Genomic DNA, 18,473 nt, shown 5'->3' on the forward strand with positions numbered 1-18,473 from the left:
GCAGCTTGGTGTGAAGAAATCAACTGTGCGAGCAATTATTAGAAAATGGAAGAGATACAAGACCACTGATAATCTCCCTCGATCTGGGGCTCCACGCAAGATCTCACCCCTTGGTGTCAAAATGATAACATGAACGGTGATCAAAAATCCCAGAACAACACGGGAGGACCTAGTGAATGACCTGCAGAGAGCTGGGACCAAAGTAACAAAGGCTACCATCAGTAACACACTGCAGTGCCGGACGTGTCCCCCTGCTTAAGCCAGTACATGTCCAGGCCCATCTGAAGTTTGCTAGAGAGCATTTGGATGATCCAGAAGAGTATTTGGAGAATGTCATATGGTCAGATTAAGCCAAAGTAAAACTTTTTGGTAAAAACTCTACGCGTCGTGTTTGGAGGAAAAAGAATGCTGAGTTGCATCCAAAGAACACCATACCTACTGTCGAGCATGGGGTGGAAAAATCATGCTTTGGGGCTGTTTTTCTGCTAAGGATCCAGGACGACTGATTTGTGTAAAAGAAAGAATGAATGGGGCGATGTATTGTGAGATTTTGAGTGAAAACCTCCTTCCATCAGCAAGGGCATTGAAGATGAAACGTGGCTGGGACTTTCAGCATGACAATAATCCCAAACACACCGCCCGGGCAATGAAGGAGTGGCTTCGTAAAAGCATTTCAAGGTCCTGGAGTGGCCTAGCCAGTCTCCAGATCTCATCCCCATAGAAAACCTTTGGAGCGAGTTGAAAGTTTGTGTTGCCCAGCAACAGCCCCAAAACATCACTGCTCTAGAGGAGAGCTGCATGGAGGAATGGGCCAAAATACCAGCAACAGTGTGTGAAAACCTTTTGAAGACTTACAGAAAATGTTTGACCTCTGTCATTGCTAACAAAGGGTATATAACAAAGTATTGAGATGAACTTTTGTTATTGACCAAATACTTATTTTCCACCATAATTAGCAAATAAATTCTTTAACAATTTTATGGATTTTTTTTCTTATTATGTCTATAATGACATATGCATATATTTATTCATATATGCATATATTCCCTATAAGTGTATGAGAATAATCAGCCCTACACTATTCTCCATAACAGATCTCGGTACTGAGTATACATCTGTAGTCGAAATCACAATGCAGAGACTATATTCCGGCCAATACATGCGGTGGCGTCATACACTTAGTCCCGCCAGACTTTGACATCACAGTAGGGGCGTGGTGCTATGACACGATGGCCTGGCAACCGTATATGATGTCAGACGCCAGGATCTCCAGCACGGAAGCGCACAGTAGCCACTGATGCTGCACGGCTCCCCGTCACTGCGGGTTAGCGCTCCGTCCGTGAGATCCTGACCGGGCAAAGGAATCATAAGTACTGCATAGCGGAGGACTTGTTTGCAGGTATCAGGACATTTGTAAAGTAACTCACAGGTCCGTTTATTTGTGCTTTCTGTAGGTCACCAATGGATGCACGGGGGACCTGTGAGTGAGCACTAACTTAGTCCACATTACTGTACAAATTACACTATAAGAAGCTGTAGACTTATAGTAGGTATTTCTTATCTTTTCTTTTTAGGATAACTGGAGCAACGATTCCTGCCCTATTTTACAGACATTGATTCTGTGTAGTGCTCAAATATACTTACCCATATTATCTATTCATATATCTATTCATTACCTTGAGTGATACATCTCTATGCATTTTGATTACCCAAGTGTTCTCTCCTGAGGACGCCACATGATTATGGTAGAAACGCGTTGAGAGCAATTGACATATAACCTGATGAATGAGAGGTATTGAGATTTGGTTGCTAATGGTGATATAATGCAATAACCATATCTCTAATATACACGTGGTATAATTGGTTGCTATTGGCCTTATCACAAATGTATGTTGTGGAAGTGGTTCCACCGGTTAATATGGGTGATATCGTGCAGTAAAATAGCTTGATCACCAATTGATAACAGTAACCCAGTGAGTTTTATAACTAGTTTTGGTTATTTTGGGATATTTTTCTCTTAAGCATTTTCTTTTTTTTTCTACTTTGGCTGCTATTAACGGCCGTTATTGGATGTCCGTTATTGGACGTAGCAAAACGGGAGTTATAACGGGCAAAGAGGATCGCATTCACTTGAATGTGGTTCCTCTAACATCCGTTATAAGTCCAGTTATGATAGCGGGAGAAAAAGACGTGACATGCACAAATTTTCCTCCCGCTATCTTCCTAACGGCCGGTACACTGACAGGCACAAACTTCAGTGTGAAAGAAGCCTAAGCAGGCTGGGCACAGTAGTTAAATAAAAAAAATCTCACTAGATAACCTCCTTTTAGGTGGAGCAATGAAATGTCTAGTGAACGACTCATTAAACCTACATTTTTATTTTACTCACAAAGCATTGTTTATTCTTGTATATTTGTGCTGTGTGCACACACAGAGTGGGAACCCCCACGTCCAGAGCCATTTTACAGACACACGGGGAAGGAAGCAATGCCATACGTTTCCTTTGAGGGGGAAGGCAAAGTGGTATATGAAATCAGACAAGGTATTGCTTTTTCAGTAATGCTTTCTTGTTATGTGCTGCAAGCAGTATTTTTGTGAATAATATTTAGTATCAAATTTTCTTTTAGGCTACTCTTAGCTAATGGTAAGTGGTTCCAAACCTTCAGCTTTTCCACTAGCTCCTGAATGTACTGTAGGAGGCTAATGTCCACAGCTAAAATGAGCCAAAGTACAAATCTAGTGAAGTGTATAAAAGGCACTGCTAATATCAGTTACACATATGTAGTGAAATGTTATCAGATATAAAATATCATGAGGGCAGGGATTTTCAGTAGACTGACATAAACTATGTATTTTGCTCATGGAGTTACTCCAATTCCAAACATAAAGTTCCCATATATGATATGTAAAAGTGGGGCAAACATCCTATTAGAGTATTTTAGTAAGCTTTTAGTATTCAGAGCCATCATTTATTGGCAAGAGCAGAAACAACGCATATTTATTAGGGACGCACCGAAAGGGAAATTTGGGTCTGAAACCAGAAATTTAGGCTGTGCTTGGCCGAAAACCGAAACTGAAAATGCCTTGCCACGCCCACTTTTTTCTTAAAGGGGTACTCTGGCCCTAATACATCTTATCCCCTATCCAAAGGGGATAAGATGTCTGATCGCGGGGGTCCCGCCACTGTGGACCCCCGCAATCTGTAATTCCGCACCCATCTTTGTGAGCTCCGCCCCGTGTGCCATCACGCCCCGCCCCCTCAATGCAAGTCTGTGGGAGGGGGCGTGACGGCCGTTACCAAATATGTTTGTTTATTTTTGTTAACTTATATTTGAAAATGGGGGGGGGGGGGTGATTTAAACTTTTATTTAAGGGAGGGGCTTTTTCACATTTATTGCCTTTATTTTATTTTTTTTACCCATTTTTCTATAGGGCAGTCTTTTCCACAGTGTGCCTCCAGTTGTTGCCAAAGGCCGTAGGGCATGCTGGGAGTTGTAGTTTTGTAACAGCTTGGAGACACACAGATGCACTACTGAGCTTGCAGACACTGATCAATGCTGTGTTATAGGAGCCTATAGCACAGCACTGATCAGTGTTATCGGTGCTCCATTACTACAGGCTGCTGAGGCTGCCTGCATTATTGGAGCACCGATCGAACGAGCTGGAGACAGGTAGGGAACCTCCGCCCGTCCTCTCAGCTCATCGAAACCCTGCGGGTGTCCTGAGCAGCTCCACTGAGCTACCGAAGATCGCGGCATCTAAAGGGTTAATGCTGGACATCACCCGGATCGGGGATGTCCTGCATTAGCCATTATGAAGCAAGCTCAGCTCCTGATCTCGCTTCATACACCTGCCGCATGGCTGCGCTGTATACATACCGGCTGCTGGGAGGAGAGACAGTTTTCTAATAATGGAGGGCTCGGACGGGACCTGACCAGAAGAGGGGGAACACGCTGCAGCACATTGAGTACTGACGTCTCCCCAAGCTCCCTCCCGTGGCCAGGGACACACAGGAGGAGGAGTCAGTGTGGCACTGGAGAGAGACGGCAATAATTCAATAAGACTAATTCAATACTCACATCGCGCCCTGTACCCTTTATAAACTATGGGACCATTGGGGGGGGAATACAGCACGCATTACCTACTGGCCCTGCTTCACACATGGTGTTCCCGCTAGTACTTGCCACTAACTGCGCATCTTCAGCCGGCCTTTCCTATATAAGTTCCATGCCAAGCCCTTCTTTAAGCCACGCCCACCGAAATTATCATTAGGAAAATAACTGAAAAGACAGAAAGGGCCATTTTCGGCCGATCATTTTCGGCAGCCAAAATTTCGGTGCATCCCTAACATTTATCCCTCTGTATTACCCAGCATGTCCATGCATTACACTGAGAGCACATAGTTTAAAGGTAATCTGTCACCAGTGTCACCTGCACTAACCTGTCGGTACCGACAGGTAGTGCAGGTGACACTGATGACAATGGTACTTACCTTGTCACGTTCAGTGGTGGGGATCTCTGGTAATCTTCTCCGTTAGCTTCAGCTCTGTGCCCAGCTTGGGGCACGGACGGAGCTTAGTGACGTCACCGCCGCTGTTCTCTAGCAGTGGGACCCAGCAGAGAACAGCAGCCGTGACGTCACTAAGCTCCGCCCATGTCCCAAGCTGGGCCCGGAGCTGAAGCTAACAGAGAAGATTACCAGAGATCCCCTACTCGGAACGGGACAAAGTAAGTACCGTTGCCATCAGTGTCACCTGCACTACCTGTCAGTACCGACAGGTTAGTGCAGGTGACACTGGTGACAGATTTCCTTTAAATGGATTTGAAATGTGTAATGCAAATTTTTTTTCTGTAATGGCACTGTAGGGAAATTGAACAGGTCACAGTTGATCACTGGAGTTCCCAGCAGTGGGACACACTGTAATATGCATATTGCCAGGGGAGTGCACAATGCACACATGTTCACTACACACAATAATGAGTTAAAATGTATATATACACTATATATAAAAAAAATATATATATATATATATATTTATAGATAGCAACAGGAGAATACAGCAGCACACTGCTAGCACAAAGATATAGATAAAACATGAGTATATAGATACAACATACACACACACAGGCATATTCATAGTGTAGGGTCCGTCCCAATGAGATCATTTTACCGTGGTGGGACGGTTCAAGCTATTTGGCCGCCAAATTGCAAGCTAAGTATCTCACTATTTCATTACTGCACCATAGCTGAATAGCTTCTCATGTTGTATCTATATACTCATGTTTTATCTATATCTTTGTGCTAGCAGTGTGCTGCTGTATTCTCCTGTTGCTGTATATTTAGCCCAGCAGCCTGCACTTGTAAGCCAGCTCCGTATGATAGTTTGGAATCAATAGTGTTGGCTAACTTATTCTTTGTTTATATTTATAGATAGATAGATTTATTTATTTATAGTAGTTTGTATACTGAAACCCATTGTTATAATATTGTATAGTGCTGAAAATGAGACATAGTAAATGGATCCTAATGAATGGAAATATTCTACTTACAGCTTACATGGGCTCCTACTTTACTGGATCTCGTGCTGGGGGACGTCGTTGCGCCACTAATGCACCATTAAATATGGATGGGAAAAACAACAATGATTTGCAGTTTGAATCCAGATTTGAAAGCGGTAATCTCCAGAAAGTTGTCAACATGTGAGTGAAATTATAGCCTCAAATAATGAATTCTACAATATCTTATAAAAAAAATGAACAGTATCAATTATTAAAAGGTGGCAAAGGGCTTGGCAGAGTTTCCATCTCATTAATGGGCACCTTTTATTTCTTACATTTTAGAAGGTTATTTAGTGGGCACAGTCCAATATTATTAGGACATTAATTAGACAGCCTACTTCACTGACTGCTTACACTGATCATCAAATAATATTGAAGGAAAATGGTCATTTGTTCATCCACACTAAAACCAATACACTGGGTTACAGTGTGAGTGAACAGGAGACCGATGAGGGGTTAATGGGTTAAATATGTACCTGCAGACCAGAAATCTGTCCCAGCAAAGATCTTCTTCCATCTTCCCTGAATGGCGCGCTGGAGGTGGACCTGCCGGCTCAATATGAATATTCATTACCGCGGGTCATGTGAGCGCTGCGCTGACTGAATGAATATTCATATTGAGCCAGCAGGTCCGCCTCCAGCGTGCAATTCAGGGAAGATGGAAGAAGATCTTTGCTGGGACAGATCTCCGGAGTGCAGGTACGTATTTAACCCAATAACCCCTCATCGGTCTCCTGTTCACCCACACTATAACCCAATGTATTGGTTAAGTGTGGATGAACAGATGACCGTTTTCCTTTAAAACCACAGACAGATAACGTGAACAACATTGATTTCCATGTGACAATGGCTCCTCTGAAAGGATGGAATACATTATGCAGCATGTTATTAGTCCGTTCTTGAAGTTGATGTGTTGGAAGCAGGAAAATAAACACGTGTAAAGATGAGAGCAACTTTAACAAGAATTACATTGTTATGGATATATGACTGGGTCAGAGCAACTCAAAAATGGCAGATCAGGTGGGGTTTTCCCTGTGTGCAGTGGTTGGTAACTAGCTAAAGTGGTTAAAAAAAAAAAACGATAAATGGTGAAACAACAACCGGTCATGGGCATTAAAGGGGTACTCTGGTGGAAAAAAAAAAACATTTTTAAATCAACTGGTGCCAGAAAGTTATACAGATTTGCAAATTCCTTCTGTTTAAAAATCTTAATCCTTCCAGTACTTATCAGCTGCTGTATGCTCCTCTGTCTGTGTCAGTAACTGTCCAAAGCAGAATAGGTTTGCTATGGGGATTTGCTCCTGCTCTGGACAGTTCCATACATGGACAGAGGTGTCAGCAGACAGAAAAGAACTATACAAATTCCTCTGGAGCATACAACAGCTCATAAGTACTGGAAGGAATAGGATTTTAAAATAGAAGTAATTTACCAATCTGTTTAACTTTTTGGCACCAGTTGATTTAAAAAAAAAATGTTTTCCACTGGAGTACCCCTTTAGGGTTCATTGATGTGCATTGACAATGAGGACTAGACCATCTTGTCTGATCCCATAAAAGCGCTACTGTTGAGATACAGTTGGCAGTGGCTAGAATGTTGCCAGAACACACAGGGCATGACAGCCTGCTGTGTAGATGCAGACAGGTCAGGGTCTCTATACTTGGTCCCAATACATTGTTGAAAGTGCTTACAATGGGCATGTGAGCAAACAAAGTACGCCCCTTCATGGCAGTGGCATTTCATAATACCTGTGCCCTCTTTTGGTAGAATAAAGCCCAGGCCACACTACAAAAATATTCAAGAATGGTTTAAAGAATATGACAAAAAGAGTTCAAGGTGTTGACTAGGCCTCCAAATTTCTTACATCTTGGTCTGATCTAGCATCTGTGGGAATGTGCTGTAATAATTAGTTTGATCCATGGAGGCCGCAACTACAACTTACAGTTCTGCTAACATCTTGGTGCCAGATACCTCAAGGCACCTTCAGATGTCTTGTGTAGTCCATGCTTTAGTGCTTTGTTTTGGCATTACATAATACAAGGCAGGTGATTCTATTGTTACAACTGATCGTTGTATGTACAATGGGGCACATTTCTATAAACAATTTTCAAGTGGTTACATTTCTTTCATTGTCTTTGTAGAGGAGCACATGAGTATGAATTGACGCTACGCACTGACCTTTATACCAGCAAGCACACTCAATGGTTCTACTTCCAAGTAAAGAACACCAGGAGGGGCATTCCTTATCGTTTCACCATCACTAATCTGATGAAAAGAAGTAGTCTTTACAATACAGGACTGAAGCCCTTGATGTACTCCGAGCATGATGCTGCACTACGTGGGGAAGGATGGAGAAGGGAAGGGGGAGATATAAAGTACTATAGGAGTTCTCGTTCCTCAGAAGGTGCCAGTCTCTACTGTTTAACATGGACGTTCGAGTTCCCACATGACAATGATACATGTTACTTTGCTCATTGCTATCCGTACACATATTCTGATCTGAATAGGGATCTTCAGAGGTGGACTTGTGACCCTGCACGTTCACAATATTGTAAGCTCAGGCACTTGTGTAGAAGTCTAGCTGGTAACACTGTCTTCTTGCTGACTATAACTTCACCCTCTATAAATCCTGCATTGGCAGTCAGTAAGAAAGCTGTGGTGGTGACGGCAAGGGTACATCCTGGAGAAACTAATGGCTCATGGATGATGAAAGGTTTTCTGGACTTCATTCTGAGTGACTCTCCCGATGCTCAACTACTCAGGGACACATTTATCTTTAAAGTCATCCCCATGCTGAACCCTGATGGGGTGATTGTTGGAAACTACCGCTGCTCTCTGTCTGGGAGGGACCTAAATAGAAACTATAAAAGTATGCTGAAAGATTCCTTCCCATGTATATGGCACACTAGGGCTATGGTTAAAAGGTAAGTGCAAATGATATGCTATTGGTTTATGTTTAGATTCCATAGTATGATTTATAGTTTACTTTGTTGTTTAGGCTTTTAATCCTTTTCGTCTTGAAGGCCATTTCAGGCAGACTGTTAAAGAAATTTATCAAAATATTTAGTTAGGCATATCATCACCAATGAACTCTACATGGTAGCCTTTACTTATCTATTCAGTACTTTCTCAGGCTTTCTAGCATCCATGCTGGATGTTGCAGCTGTATTTCTCATGATGTGGGATGTCCAGCTTGTTTGTCTCTAACTCTATAAAAGCTGTAGGGTGCTATCTTTCTCATAGGCTTCATTAATGTTTTATTTCCATAAGGCTTCTAGCAGAGAGAGAAATACTTCTATACTGCGATTTTCATGGGCACAGTCGTAAGAACAATGTGTTCATGTATGGCTGTAACAACAAAGGAGAACCGGAGTCGAAGTTACATGAGAGAGTCTTCCCTCTGATGCTGAGCAAAAATGCCCCTGACAAGGTACTGTCACATTGTGTTTTAAGGTGGTGTTCTATCCATCAGTTCCATTTCTTCCTTTCACATAATTCACCTTCCTATGCTAGAGATTTTCTATTATTTGTGGAAGTATCTATTTCCAGGGGATGGGGGATGGATAGAAGATAGAAGCCAAAAATGATATGAAAATGAAAGGAACTGTGCTAGCTGAAAAAAAACCTGGAAAAAAATAGGAATATGCAAACCTTAGCTCTTACGCTCACAGACATCTTAGGGACCTACTGTACCTTTGATTTTCTCTGTAAGATTTTGTACAAAACCAACATATTAACATTGACGTATTATGAAGGTAAGAAATGATTTCCAATTAAAGAGTACCTGTCAACAAATAAACTTTTCTAAACTAACTCAGGCTATGTTTCCTAACTATTCCTAACACTCCTCCCACCCTTAAAAAAAAGTTCAGCGCTTTAAAAAGCTGTGTCTCTTACCTTTCATCTTGCTCACATAGTACAATCTCCCAGCAGGAGAAAGTGGTCATTTCCCAGCAGGCGTGACATCACTGAAGTCTGCCGGGGGAGCACTTCCGCCCTCACATCGTTGCAGTGCTGTGATGAATAGAAGACCTCAAGCTCTGTGTAGCAGCTTTCAGTCTGTGCATCTTTCAGTGAGGCTCTTTGCAGCTTTCAGTTTGTGCAGCTGTCAATCAAGCTCAGTGCAGAGAAACACTTCCTGAGTTTGGTCTCCTGCCATTACAAGCAGGAGACCAATATCTGAGATTTTGACCAGACAAAATGTGTTCATGCCAAGAAGGGGAGACCCCTGGTGGTCAGAAATATACAGCAGAAAAACTAATATAAAATGTTTTTTTCCAATTACAAAAGTTATTTATTTGGCATAAGGAATCAAATATTAAAAGTCATGTTTAATGATAGTGCCATGTAAACTTAGGACAAAATATTAAAGGAAAACATTTCATCTGTGGTCCACCTTTGCAGCTTGCAAATGCCAGGGACCCATGTACAAGTTCTGTCACTTTTCTATAAGAGTAATATTGCTGCAAGAGCATGGAAGGGGAAGCAGTGTTATAATCCATGGGCCATAACTTCTGCTACTAAACCATAGTGCTAACAGGCCCATGACAATAATATGGCAATAATATTATTACAAAGTTTTAAAGAACTTTAAAAAGGAATGTGCTATGTGCATTTTATTTCTTTTAACCAGTAACTTGTGTTCTTTCCCCTCCACCATTCTCTGCAGTTTGTTTTTAAAGGGTGTAAATTCAAAGTGCAGAAAAGCAAAGAAGGAACAGGCCGAATTGTGATGTGGAGGCATGGCATCAGAAACAGCTACACCATGGAGTCCACATTCTGTGGCTCTACGCTTGGTCAGTATATTGCCACCAACAGACCTTATAATGGACATTCTTATGAACGTGTATTGCAACTGGAACAATATTGTCTCCATGGTTAATTGTAATAGATGTGAGGGAGACTGGGCTGTGGTAAATATATTTAAAGGGGTCACACAGTTGTTTTAAAATGGACTCCATGTGCACTAAAAAGAAAAAACAAGCCATACTAACCAGTGGCGTCTCCAGCATTCATATTTAGGTGGGGTACATGGGGGGCCAGTGACAAAAGTGGGGGGGGGGCAATTTTAAAACGTGTGTGCATGTATATATATATATATATATATATATATATATACACACAATGATTTTTTTTTCCGTTTTTGCCATAGATTTTTGGGTAAATGACTGATGTCATTATAAAGTAGAATTGGTGGCGCAAAAAATAAGCCATCGTATGGATTTTTAGGTGCAAAATTGAAAGGGTTAGGAAAAAGGAGGAGGAAAAAACAAAAGTGCAAAAACGGAAAAACGCTCGGTCCTTAAGGCGTTAAAACCTTTGGACACCACCATCAACTTTTATAGCGGCATCTAAAGGGTTAATGTCGGACATCAGCCTGATTGGTGATGTCTTGCGTTAGCTGAGGGTTCTAGCTAATGATTTATACAACACAGTGGGAGCAGGCACTGCGCGTACATATACGCCTTGTGTCCTTAGGGCTCATTTACAGGGACGGATCCCCAGCATATTTTACGCTGCGGATCCCCCGACAATGGATCCTATAGTGCTGCCTCCATCTGTGCCTGCACATAACAGCAATCCTCCGCTATGAGCAGACACGCTTTGATATGTATACTCGCACACATCGCGGCTGCTCTCGGCCTAGCTCAGAGAGCAGGAGGAGCGGCCATGATGTGTGCGAGTATACACATGAAAGCATGTCTGCTCGTAGTGGAGGATTGCCGTTATGTGCAGGCACAGATAGAGGCAGCACTGTAGGGTCCATTGTCGGTGGATCTGCAGCGTAAAATACACTGTGGATCCACCCCTGAATGAGCCCTTAGGGTACGTTCACACGTACAGGATCTGCTGTATATTTTCTGCAGCTGATTTTGCTACCTATTGAAGCTAATGGGTTGCAAAATCAGCTGCACAAAATATGCAGCAAAAATATGCAGCAGATCCTGTACATGTGAATGTACCCTTGAGGGGTTAATGATAAACTAGCAGTGTGTTCACATGTTGTCCTTCCAGAGGGGTCACTTTCCCTCCTCCAGTGTCCACAGGTCACCAACAGGTCACATTACCAGAACTAGGTCACATTACCAGAATTTATGGAAAAATCGCGGCAAAAATAGTTTTTTCGTAAATCGCAGTAAAACCGCCCAATTTTTGCCAGGATTTTTCCTAAAAATTGTTGTGATAATGTGGCCTGTTGGTGACCTGTGGACACTGGAGGAGGGAAAGTGACCCCTCTGGACTGCTACGATACACATTACTCAGCCCCGGGTTATACTGCTGATCAGGGGGGAGAGAGGCAGGACACGGGACATCACTAACCTCACATGAAAGGGACGCTCTGCTGTGTGACCTGTCAGCTCTCCTGTGCTGGGGGTGGAGCCATCAATGTATCGGGACATCCCTATTTATTTGAAATTGGGGGGGCCCAAGGGGGGGGACGGCCTGATTTAGGGGGGGGCCATGGCCCCCTCTGGCCCCCCCCTAGCGACGCCACTGATACTAACCTGCACCAGTCCTCTGCAGAACCTCGTCTTAAAGCTCCTGGTGCCCACTGGGATGCATTGTTTCTGCAGCAAATGCCCGCTCAGAGCATTACCGGATACAGCAGTGACCCACCTCAGCCAGTGACGGAATGAGCAGGCATTTGCTAACAGGAAGAAGGAGCAGTGGAAACCTGGAGCTGTGATGAATAGGGGCAGGTGAGTATTTTATTTTTTATTTTTTGTGCACTCAGAGCCCATTTTTAAACAATTGTGGCATCAGAATACCCCTTTGAAGCAGACCTGTCAGCAGTTTTGTGCTATCACAACTGTTTACAGGCCCATACAGAGGTTTAGGGAGGGGAGTCCATACATACAGTATTTGTAGCCTTGGTTATGCAGCTACATAAATTATGTAGAATGTCCTGGCCACTGCCAACACATGCCCAGAGGGTGTTATCTTAGGTTCCCAGAGCTCTCTGTATTGAGAGCATTCCCATACCCTCCTCTCACTCATTTCCAATCTGGAAACCTCAAACTGAGCAGTAGGGCTGAGAAAGCTCTCATTAACATGCTTTTGGCACCTAAGAAGATGGTCCTGTCCCCTTTGCATTTGTGGCGGGGGCCAGGAAGTTCGACAGCGTTTTTCTTGGTCATGAGACTACAGGTATATATATATTTCTCGGTCGCTCTTCATTGGGGGACACCTTAAAGATGAGTATATGCTCTTGCCACTAGGAGGCGCTGATACTAGGAAGAAAAAAAGTCGGCTCCTCCTTGGCAGGATATACCCGCCCACTGGAAGTGAGGTAATCAGTTTTAGCAGACACAGGTCTGGGTGCTCCCTAGACATGGTCTTTTTTTATTATTTTCTAGTAAGGGCTGTTTTTTCTTTTTTCCCTGTGGTTTCTGGTCTCCACCTCCTGTGGAGATCAGGCGTACACTGATCTCACTGTTGTGTTCCTGGGACTTTTTCCCATCTCCTTTCAGGATGGTTTCGAACCATCTGGCTTCCCGGTCGATCCTTTCTGGTCTCTCTATAGGGACCGGGTATCTTGAGTATACAAAGGACGATCCGGGTTTCTTGAGTCTACAAAGGACGGTCCCTTCTTTTGGCATCCTAGTCCATCTACATGGACCGGGGATCTTCCAGGAGCTCGATTTCTGGGCTTCGTTTGTCTCTGGCCTGGGGGCTCGTCCGCAGGCCTTGTGGTCTCGGGAGTTCAGTCTCGGGACTGACTCCTTTTCTCTGGTGGTTAGTTTTTCCCACCCTAGGGGACTGCTTTGGTACGTCCCATCTGTAAGGTGTCCCCCAATGAAGAGCGACCGAGAAAAGGAGATTTTTTTGTTCTTAACGTAAAATCTCTTTCTCGTAGCCTTCATTGGGGGACACCGCACCCACCCATTTCTTCATCTTTTTTCCGGATTACTTTTTCCGGTTCTTGGGTTGTTTATCCGGGATTCCTTTCTTTGGACGTGTTTCTTTGTTGGCTTCTCCTACTGCTTTGTGACAAAACTGATTACCTCACTTCCAGTGGGCGGGTATATCCTGTCAAGGAGGAGCCGACTTTTTTTCTTCCTAGTGTCAGCGCCTCCTATTGGCAAGAGCATATACCCATCTGTAAGGTGTCCCCAATGAATGCTACGAGAAAGAGATTTTACAGAAAGCACAAAAAAATCTCCTTAAATAGACCCTTTCCAACCTCTTTCTTGAACTGTTAGCAGTTTTGATCAAAACTCCCGACAAATCCATTTTAAGTCACTAAATTAGTCAAATAAATTCAGATAAAAAGATAACTTTTTTTTTGTTACATTACAAAGGGTATATACCAAGAAAAGAGGATTTTTTGTACTCACTGTAAAATCCCTTTCTCGTTGCTTTCATTGGGGGACACAGCCAATGAAGCGAACGAGAAATGGTAGCCAGACTCTTTTTTGCATACATTTGCCCCATAGAAGCCCAGAGATACTGTATATTATAAATTTGGATACTTTGTGGTATATCAGTGGCCAAAATGCAAATGAATTTAACTTAAAGTAATGTTTGCATCTTAGAAAGTAATGGAATATCACTAGGATTGTTCATCACCTCATGGCCAGTGGAGTTGCAGCTTTCAGAACCCTGATTCTGAGAATGAAAAGGTTACAGTCCTCTGCATAAGTGCACTCTGGCTACCCACTGTGCATGGAAAAACAGTGGAGATACCACAAAAACAGTGAAGAGACCACAATCTAAAGGCATATCCTAGCTATTTGCCATCACTTTGTAAGATGGAAATACCCCCTTTAAATTAACACAGCCTCATTACAAGGATCTTATGATGAAGATAGTTTATTGCTTTTCTTTTACTTGTTGTATAATTGTATTTACCTAATAACCCTAAAGGTGACAGAAAGAACACTCATTTTACAACCGGAGACCTCGAGTCAATGGGTCACCACTTTTGTGACACACTGCTGGACTACTGCGATCCTGACACCACTAAGGTAAGATCACAAGAAAACAAGGCATAGTTACATTTTAGGTTAGATTCACATCACAATTTGTATCACTGAGGCACAGGCATGTTGTGAAATTGTCAAGATGACATGCCGAAGTATCCATGCTCGAACAGGCATGGGCCATATTCATTTAAGTGGCCCGAGCTTAGTAAAACTACATTTAGGTAATCTTCTGCACATATCCTACTTTGTCTTGCACTGAAAAGTGCTGCAAACCATGCTTCTTAGTCCAAGAAATGAAAATGGCCAGATTGTAGTCACTAGCTGACTGTGCTCGGCCATTAAAATGAATAGGCTCCATGCCTGTGTGAGCATGGATACATCATCATGTAATTTAGACAGTTTCCTGACGTATCCATGCCACATAGGCACAATTTTTACCTGAACCTAGCCTTAACGGGGTTATCTAGCCCTAGAAAAAAATGTAACTGCTTTTGTCCAGAAACAGTGCTACTCTTGTCCTCAGTTTGTGTGTGGTATCGCAGCTCAGTTCTATTGCAGTGAATGGAGAAGAATTGTAATGCCACACACATCTAAGGACAGGTGTGGACCTGTTTTTGAAAGAAAGCAGCTACGTTTTTGTGAAGTCCCGGATAACCTCTTTAACTAGAGATCCATTAGGTTCCAGTGGGATTCCAATAAGTACACCAGGCATCTATCCTGTGAATACTTTCCCTCCTCCAGTTCAAGGTCTGCTTGTCGGAGATCCATGCCTTTGTGCGGGAGGAAATTAAAGAGAAGTTGAAACGTCTTGGACGAGATGTTGATTCAGACGTAAACTTGAGTGACATCTCATTATCAGACATTGAGTCAAGGTGAGAACAAAAAATGACAAGCGTGCATGACCATGAACCTTTTTCTGCAAAGTAGTGCTCTCCTGCTGTCTCAAGGCTGCCATAGGAATCATTGATTTTACCTAAAACATGAGAACTAATATTTAGGATATATCCTACAGAAGTTATAACTCTGAATATAAATTTACATTCAGTTACAATAGTTTCTTAATTTTGTGCAGATGCAGACTACTGAGTCTGGCATTTTTGTATTGTTCAAAAATGGTGATAATAATTTTCTCTATCAACATACAGCACCAGTGGATCCAATAGTTCTGAATCTGATGGACTACCTGCACATTTACTGCACATAGCCAATAAGGTGAGCACTATATTGAAAAGGGTACTTAAACTTATAAGACACTTATCCCCTCTCCTCTCTCTACTTACCTGTCCTTGACATGATCCGGCCCTCAGGTTCCTGGATGAGCGCAAGTGACGGTCTGCTCACTCAGTCCTATGGATAGGATATATGTTTCTGATAAGTTTAGTGCCCCTTTAAAGGGGTACTCCAGGTGAAATTTTTTTTTTATAAATCAACTGGTGCCAGAAAGTTAAACAGATTTGTAAATTACTTCTATTTAAAAATCGTAATCCTTCCAGTACTTATCAGCTGCTGTATACTACAGAGGAAGTTCTTTTCTTTTTAAATTTCTTTTCTGTCTGACCACGGTGCTTTCTGCTGACACCTCTGTCTGTCTCAGGAACTGTCCAGAGCAGGATAGGTTTGCTATAGGGATTTGTTCCTGCTCTGAACTGTTCCTGACATGGACAGAGGTGTCAGCAGAGAGCACTGTGGCCAGACTGGAAAGAAATACAAAAAGAAAATAACTTCCTGTGGAGCATACAGCAGCTGATATGCACTGAAAGGATTAAGATTTTTATATAGAAGTAATTTACAAATCTGTATAGTAGAAACAGAGTCCGGGACTGCTGCAGTGGAAGTCGGCTGGAAACAAGCGCAGGTGTGGAGTCAAGCCAAAACGATGCTCGGGGTGTGCGGTCTAATAGCAAAGACCAACAATGGAAACCAGCGAATATAGAAAAGAAGACGGCACTCACCCAGGTACGTAATGCTGACAATTTCTTTATTTCATATCATCCACAAGTTTATGCGAGGAGGTGCAGTGTCAGGCAGGTGTTGGCGGGAGGAACGCTGGAGCTAACAGTGTGATGGCAACAGCTATGTCGTGCTTCCGCACTTCTTCAGATGGTCTGAAGAAGTGCGGAAGCACGACACAGCTGTTGCCATCACGCTGTTAGCTCCAGCGTTCCAGCCGCCAACACCTGCCTGACACTGCACCTCCCTGCATGAACTTGTGGATGATATGAAATAAAGAAATTGTCAGCATTTACAAATCTGTTTAACATTCTGGCACCAGTTGATTACATTGTCCGACACACGATTACATTGTCCGACACATGATTTCGTAGTTTTGCACTTGTTTACTGAGCCTATAAGAAGGCTTGACTATCGTGCTAGGAGGTCCACACAGACGACTGCTGCATCTTTTGTGCGGCCCTTTGCTGCCATCATTCGTCAACCACACATCCCCTATTAGTGTATGTTCACACTTCAGGAATTCCACCTGAAATTTTCACAAGGAAATTGTGGCGGATTCCGCATGAACCAGCCTACACCAGAAATCATCCCCATCCCATTCTGTAGTGCAGTTCCAGGTGGAGTTCACTGAAAGAATTGACATGTTTGTTTCATGGAAACCAATTCCATGTCAGGCGTTCCGTAGCGGAACTGTAGTGGAATCCCATTGACAGCAATGGGAGGCTGCTGCAAGCAGATCCCACTCGGAGTTTTAATTGGGGACGTTCTGAGTAGAATTTTGTAGTGTGAAAGTACCCTTAAACGGGAAGATGTGTGGCCGATGAATAATAATTTTTTAGTAAGGCAAAATTATGATATTGGCCTACGGACATGCTTGTCGATCATTCATCGGCTGATCGCTGGCTATATTACAAAGGGCGATATCAGCTTCTTTGGGCGATAACATTTCCATGTAATAGGTCCCTAAGGAAAAACTGCAGCTCAGAAAATATTTACACTCTCTGACTAGTGACTCTATAGGAGTTCAGCCAGACTAGCAACACCCTTCTGTAGACAACCTTGAATCAATACCCACCTAGTCCTGTTGAGGGACAAAAATCCTGAAACAGTGGTTTATTGGTGTAGTAGCTCATTCCAACTGCAGTATGTTATCCCTCAGATTTCCCATCAAAATATAGCCATTTACTGCAACCTGTATTAAAGGGGTACTCCGGTGAAAACCTTTTTTCTTTTAAATCAACTGGTGGCAGAAAGTTAAACATATTTGTAAATTACTTCTATTAAAAAATCTTAATCCTTCCTGTACTTATTAGCCGCTGAATACTACAGAGGAAATTCTTTTCTTTTTGGAATGCTCACTGATGACATCACGAGCACAGTTCTCTCTGCTGACATTATTATAATAATAATAACGCTTTATTTATTGTTGTCCTTAGTGGGATTTGAACCCTAGTCCCCAGCACTGCAAGGCAGCAGTGCTAACCACTGAGCCACTATGCTGCCCTTAGCATACATCTGCTATGCATGGTTGCTAAAATGGACAGAGATGTCAGCAGAGAGCACTGTGCTCGTGATGTCATCAGTGTTCCAAAAAGAAAGGAATTTCCTCTGTAGCATTCAGCAGCTAATAAGTACTGGAAGGATTAAGATTTTTTAATAGAAGTAATTTACAAATATGTTTAACTTTCTGCCACCAGTTGATTTAAAAGAAAAAAGGTTTTCACCGGAGTACCCCTTTAAGTCAGTCTAATCCTAAAACACTGTTGTGGTTGGTATCTGTACCATTGTCTAGTCTTTAATGACTGAATACTGGCTGGATGGTATGAGTAGAATTCGGTATGTAGGAAATTAGAAATGAACCACAATCCTCTAGAGCAGTGGTCTTCAACCTGCGGACCTCAAGATGTTGCAAAACTACAACTCCCAGCATGCTCGGACAGCCGTTGGCTGTCTGGGCATGCTGAGAGTTGTAGTTTTGCAACATCTGGAGGTCCGCAGGTAGAAGACCACTGCTGTAGAGAGATAATCTTGTTTAG

The 18,473-nt window shown here is 42.7% G+C and overlaps 1 protein-coding gene across 11 annotated transcripts in view; it reads left to right on the forward strand.

The window, feature by feature from the left end:
- AGBL2 (AGBL carboxypeptidase 2) overlaps positions 1-18,473 on the forward strand; it is a 146,191-nt gene that overhangs the window by 21,768 nt on the left and 105,950 nt on the right. For 7 of the 11 annotated variants that reach the window (XM_056526566.1, XM_056526567.1, XM_056526569.1 and 4 more), the window contains 8 exons: positions 2,435-2,542; positions 5,553-5,700; positions 7,699-8,481; positions 8,828-8,987; positions 10,227-10,353; positions 14,426-14,526; positions 15,226-15,356; positions 15,630-15,696. In XM_056526566.1, coding sequence (XP_056382541.1) covers positions 2,435-2,542; positions 5,553-5,700; positions 7,699-8,481; positions 8,828-8,987; positions 10,227-10,353; positions 14,426-14,526; positions 15,226-15,356; positions 15,630-15,696 — 1,625 coding nt within the window. Of the gene's footprint in view, positions 1-1,275; positions 1,400-2,434; positions 2,543-5,552; positions 5,701-7,698; positions 8,482-8,827; positions 8,988-10,226; positions 10,354-14,425; positions 14,527-15,225; positions 15,357-15,629; positions 15,697-18,473 lie in introns of those variants that run through there. The other 4 variants (XM_056526571.1, XM_056526572.1, XM_056526573.1 and 1 more) reach the window with 4 other exon arrangements.

The sequence above is a fragment of the Hyla sarda genome, chromosome 6 (genome assembly GCF_029499605.1).
Source record: "Hyla sarda isolate aHylSar1 chromosome 6, aHylSar1.hap1, whole genome shotgun sequence".
Classification (NCBI taxonomy): domain Eukaryota; kingdom Metazoa; phylum Chordata; class Amphibia; order Anura; family Hylidae; genus Hyla; species Hyla sarda.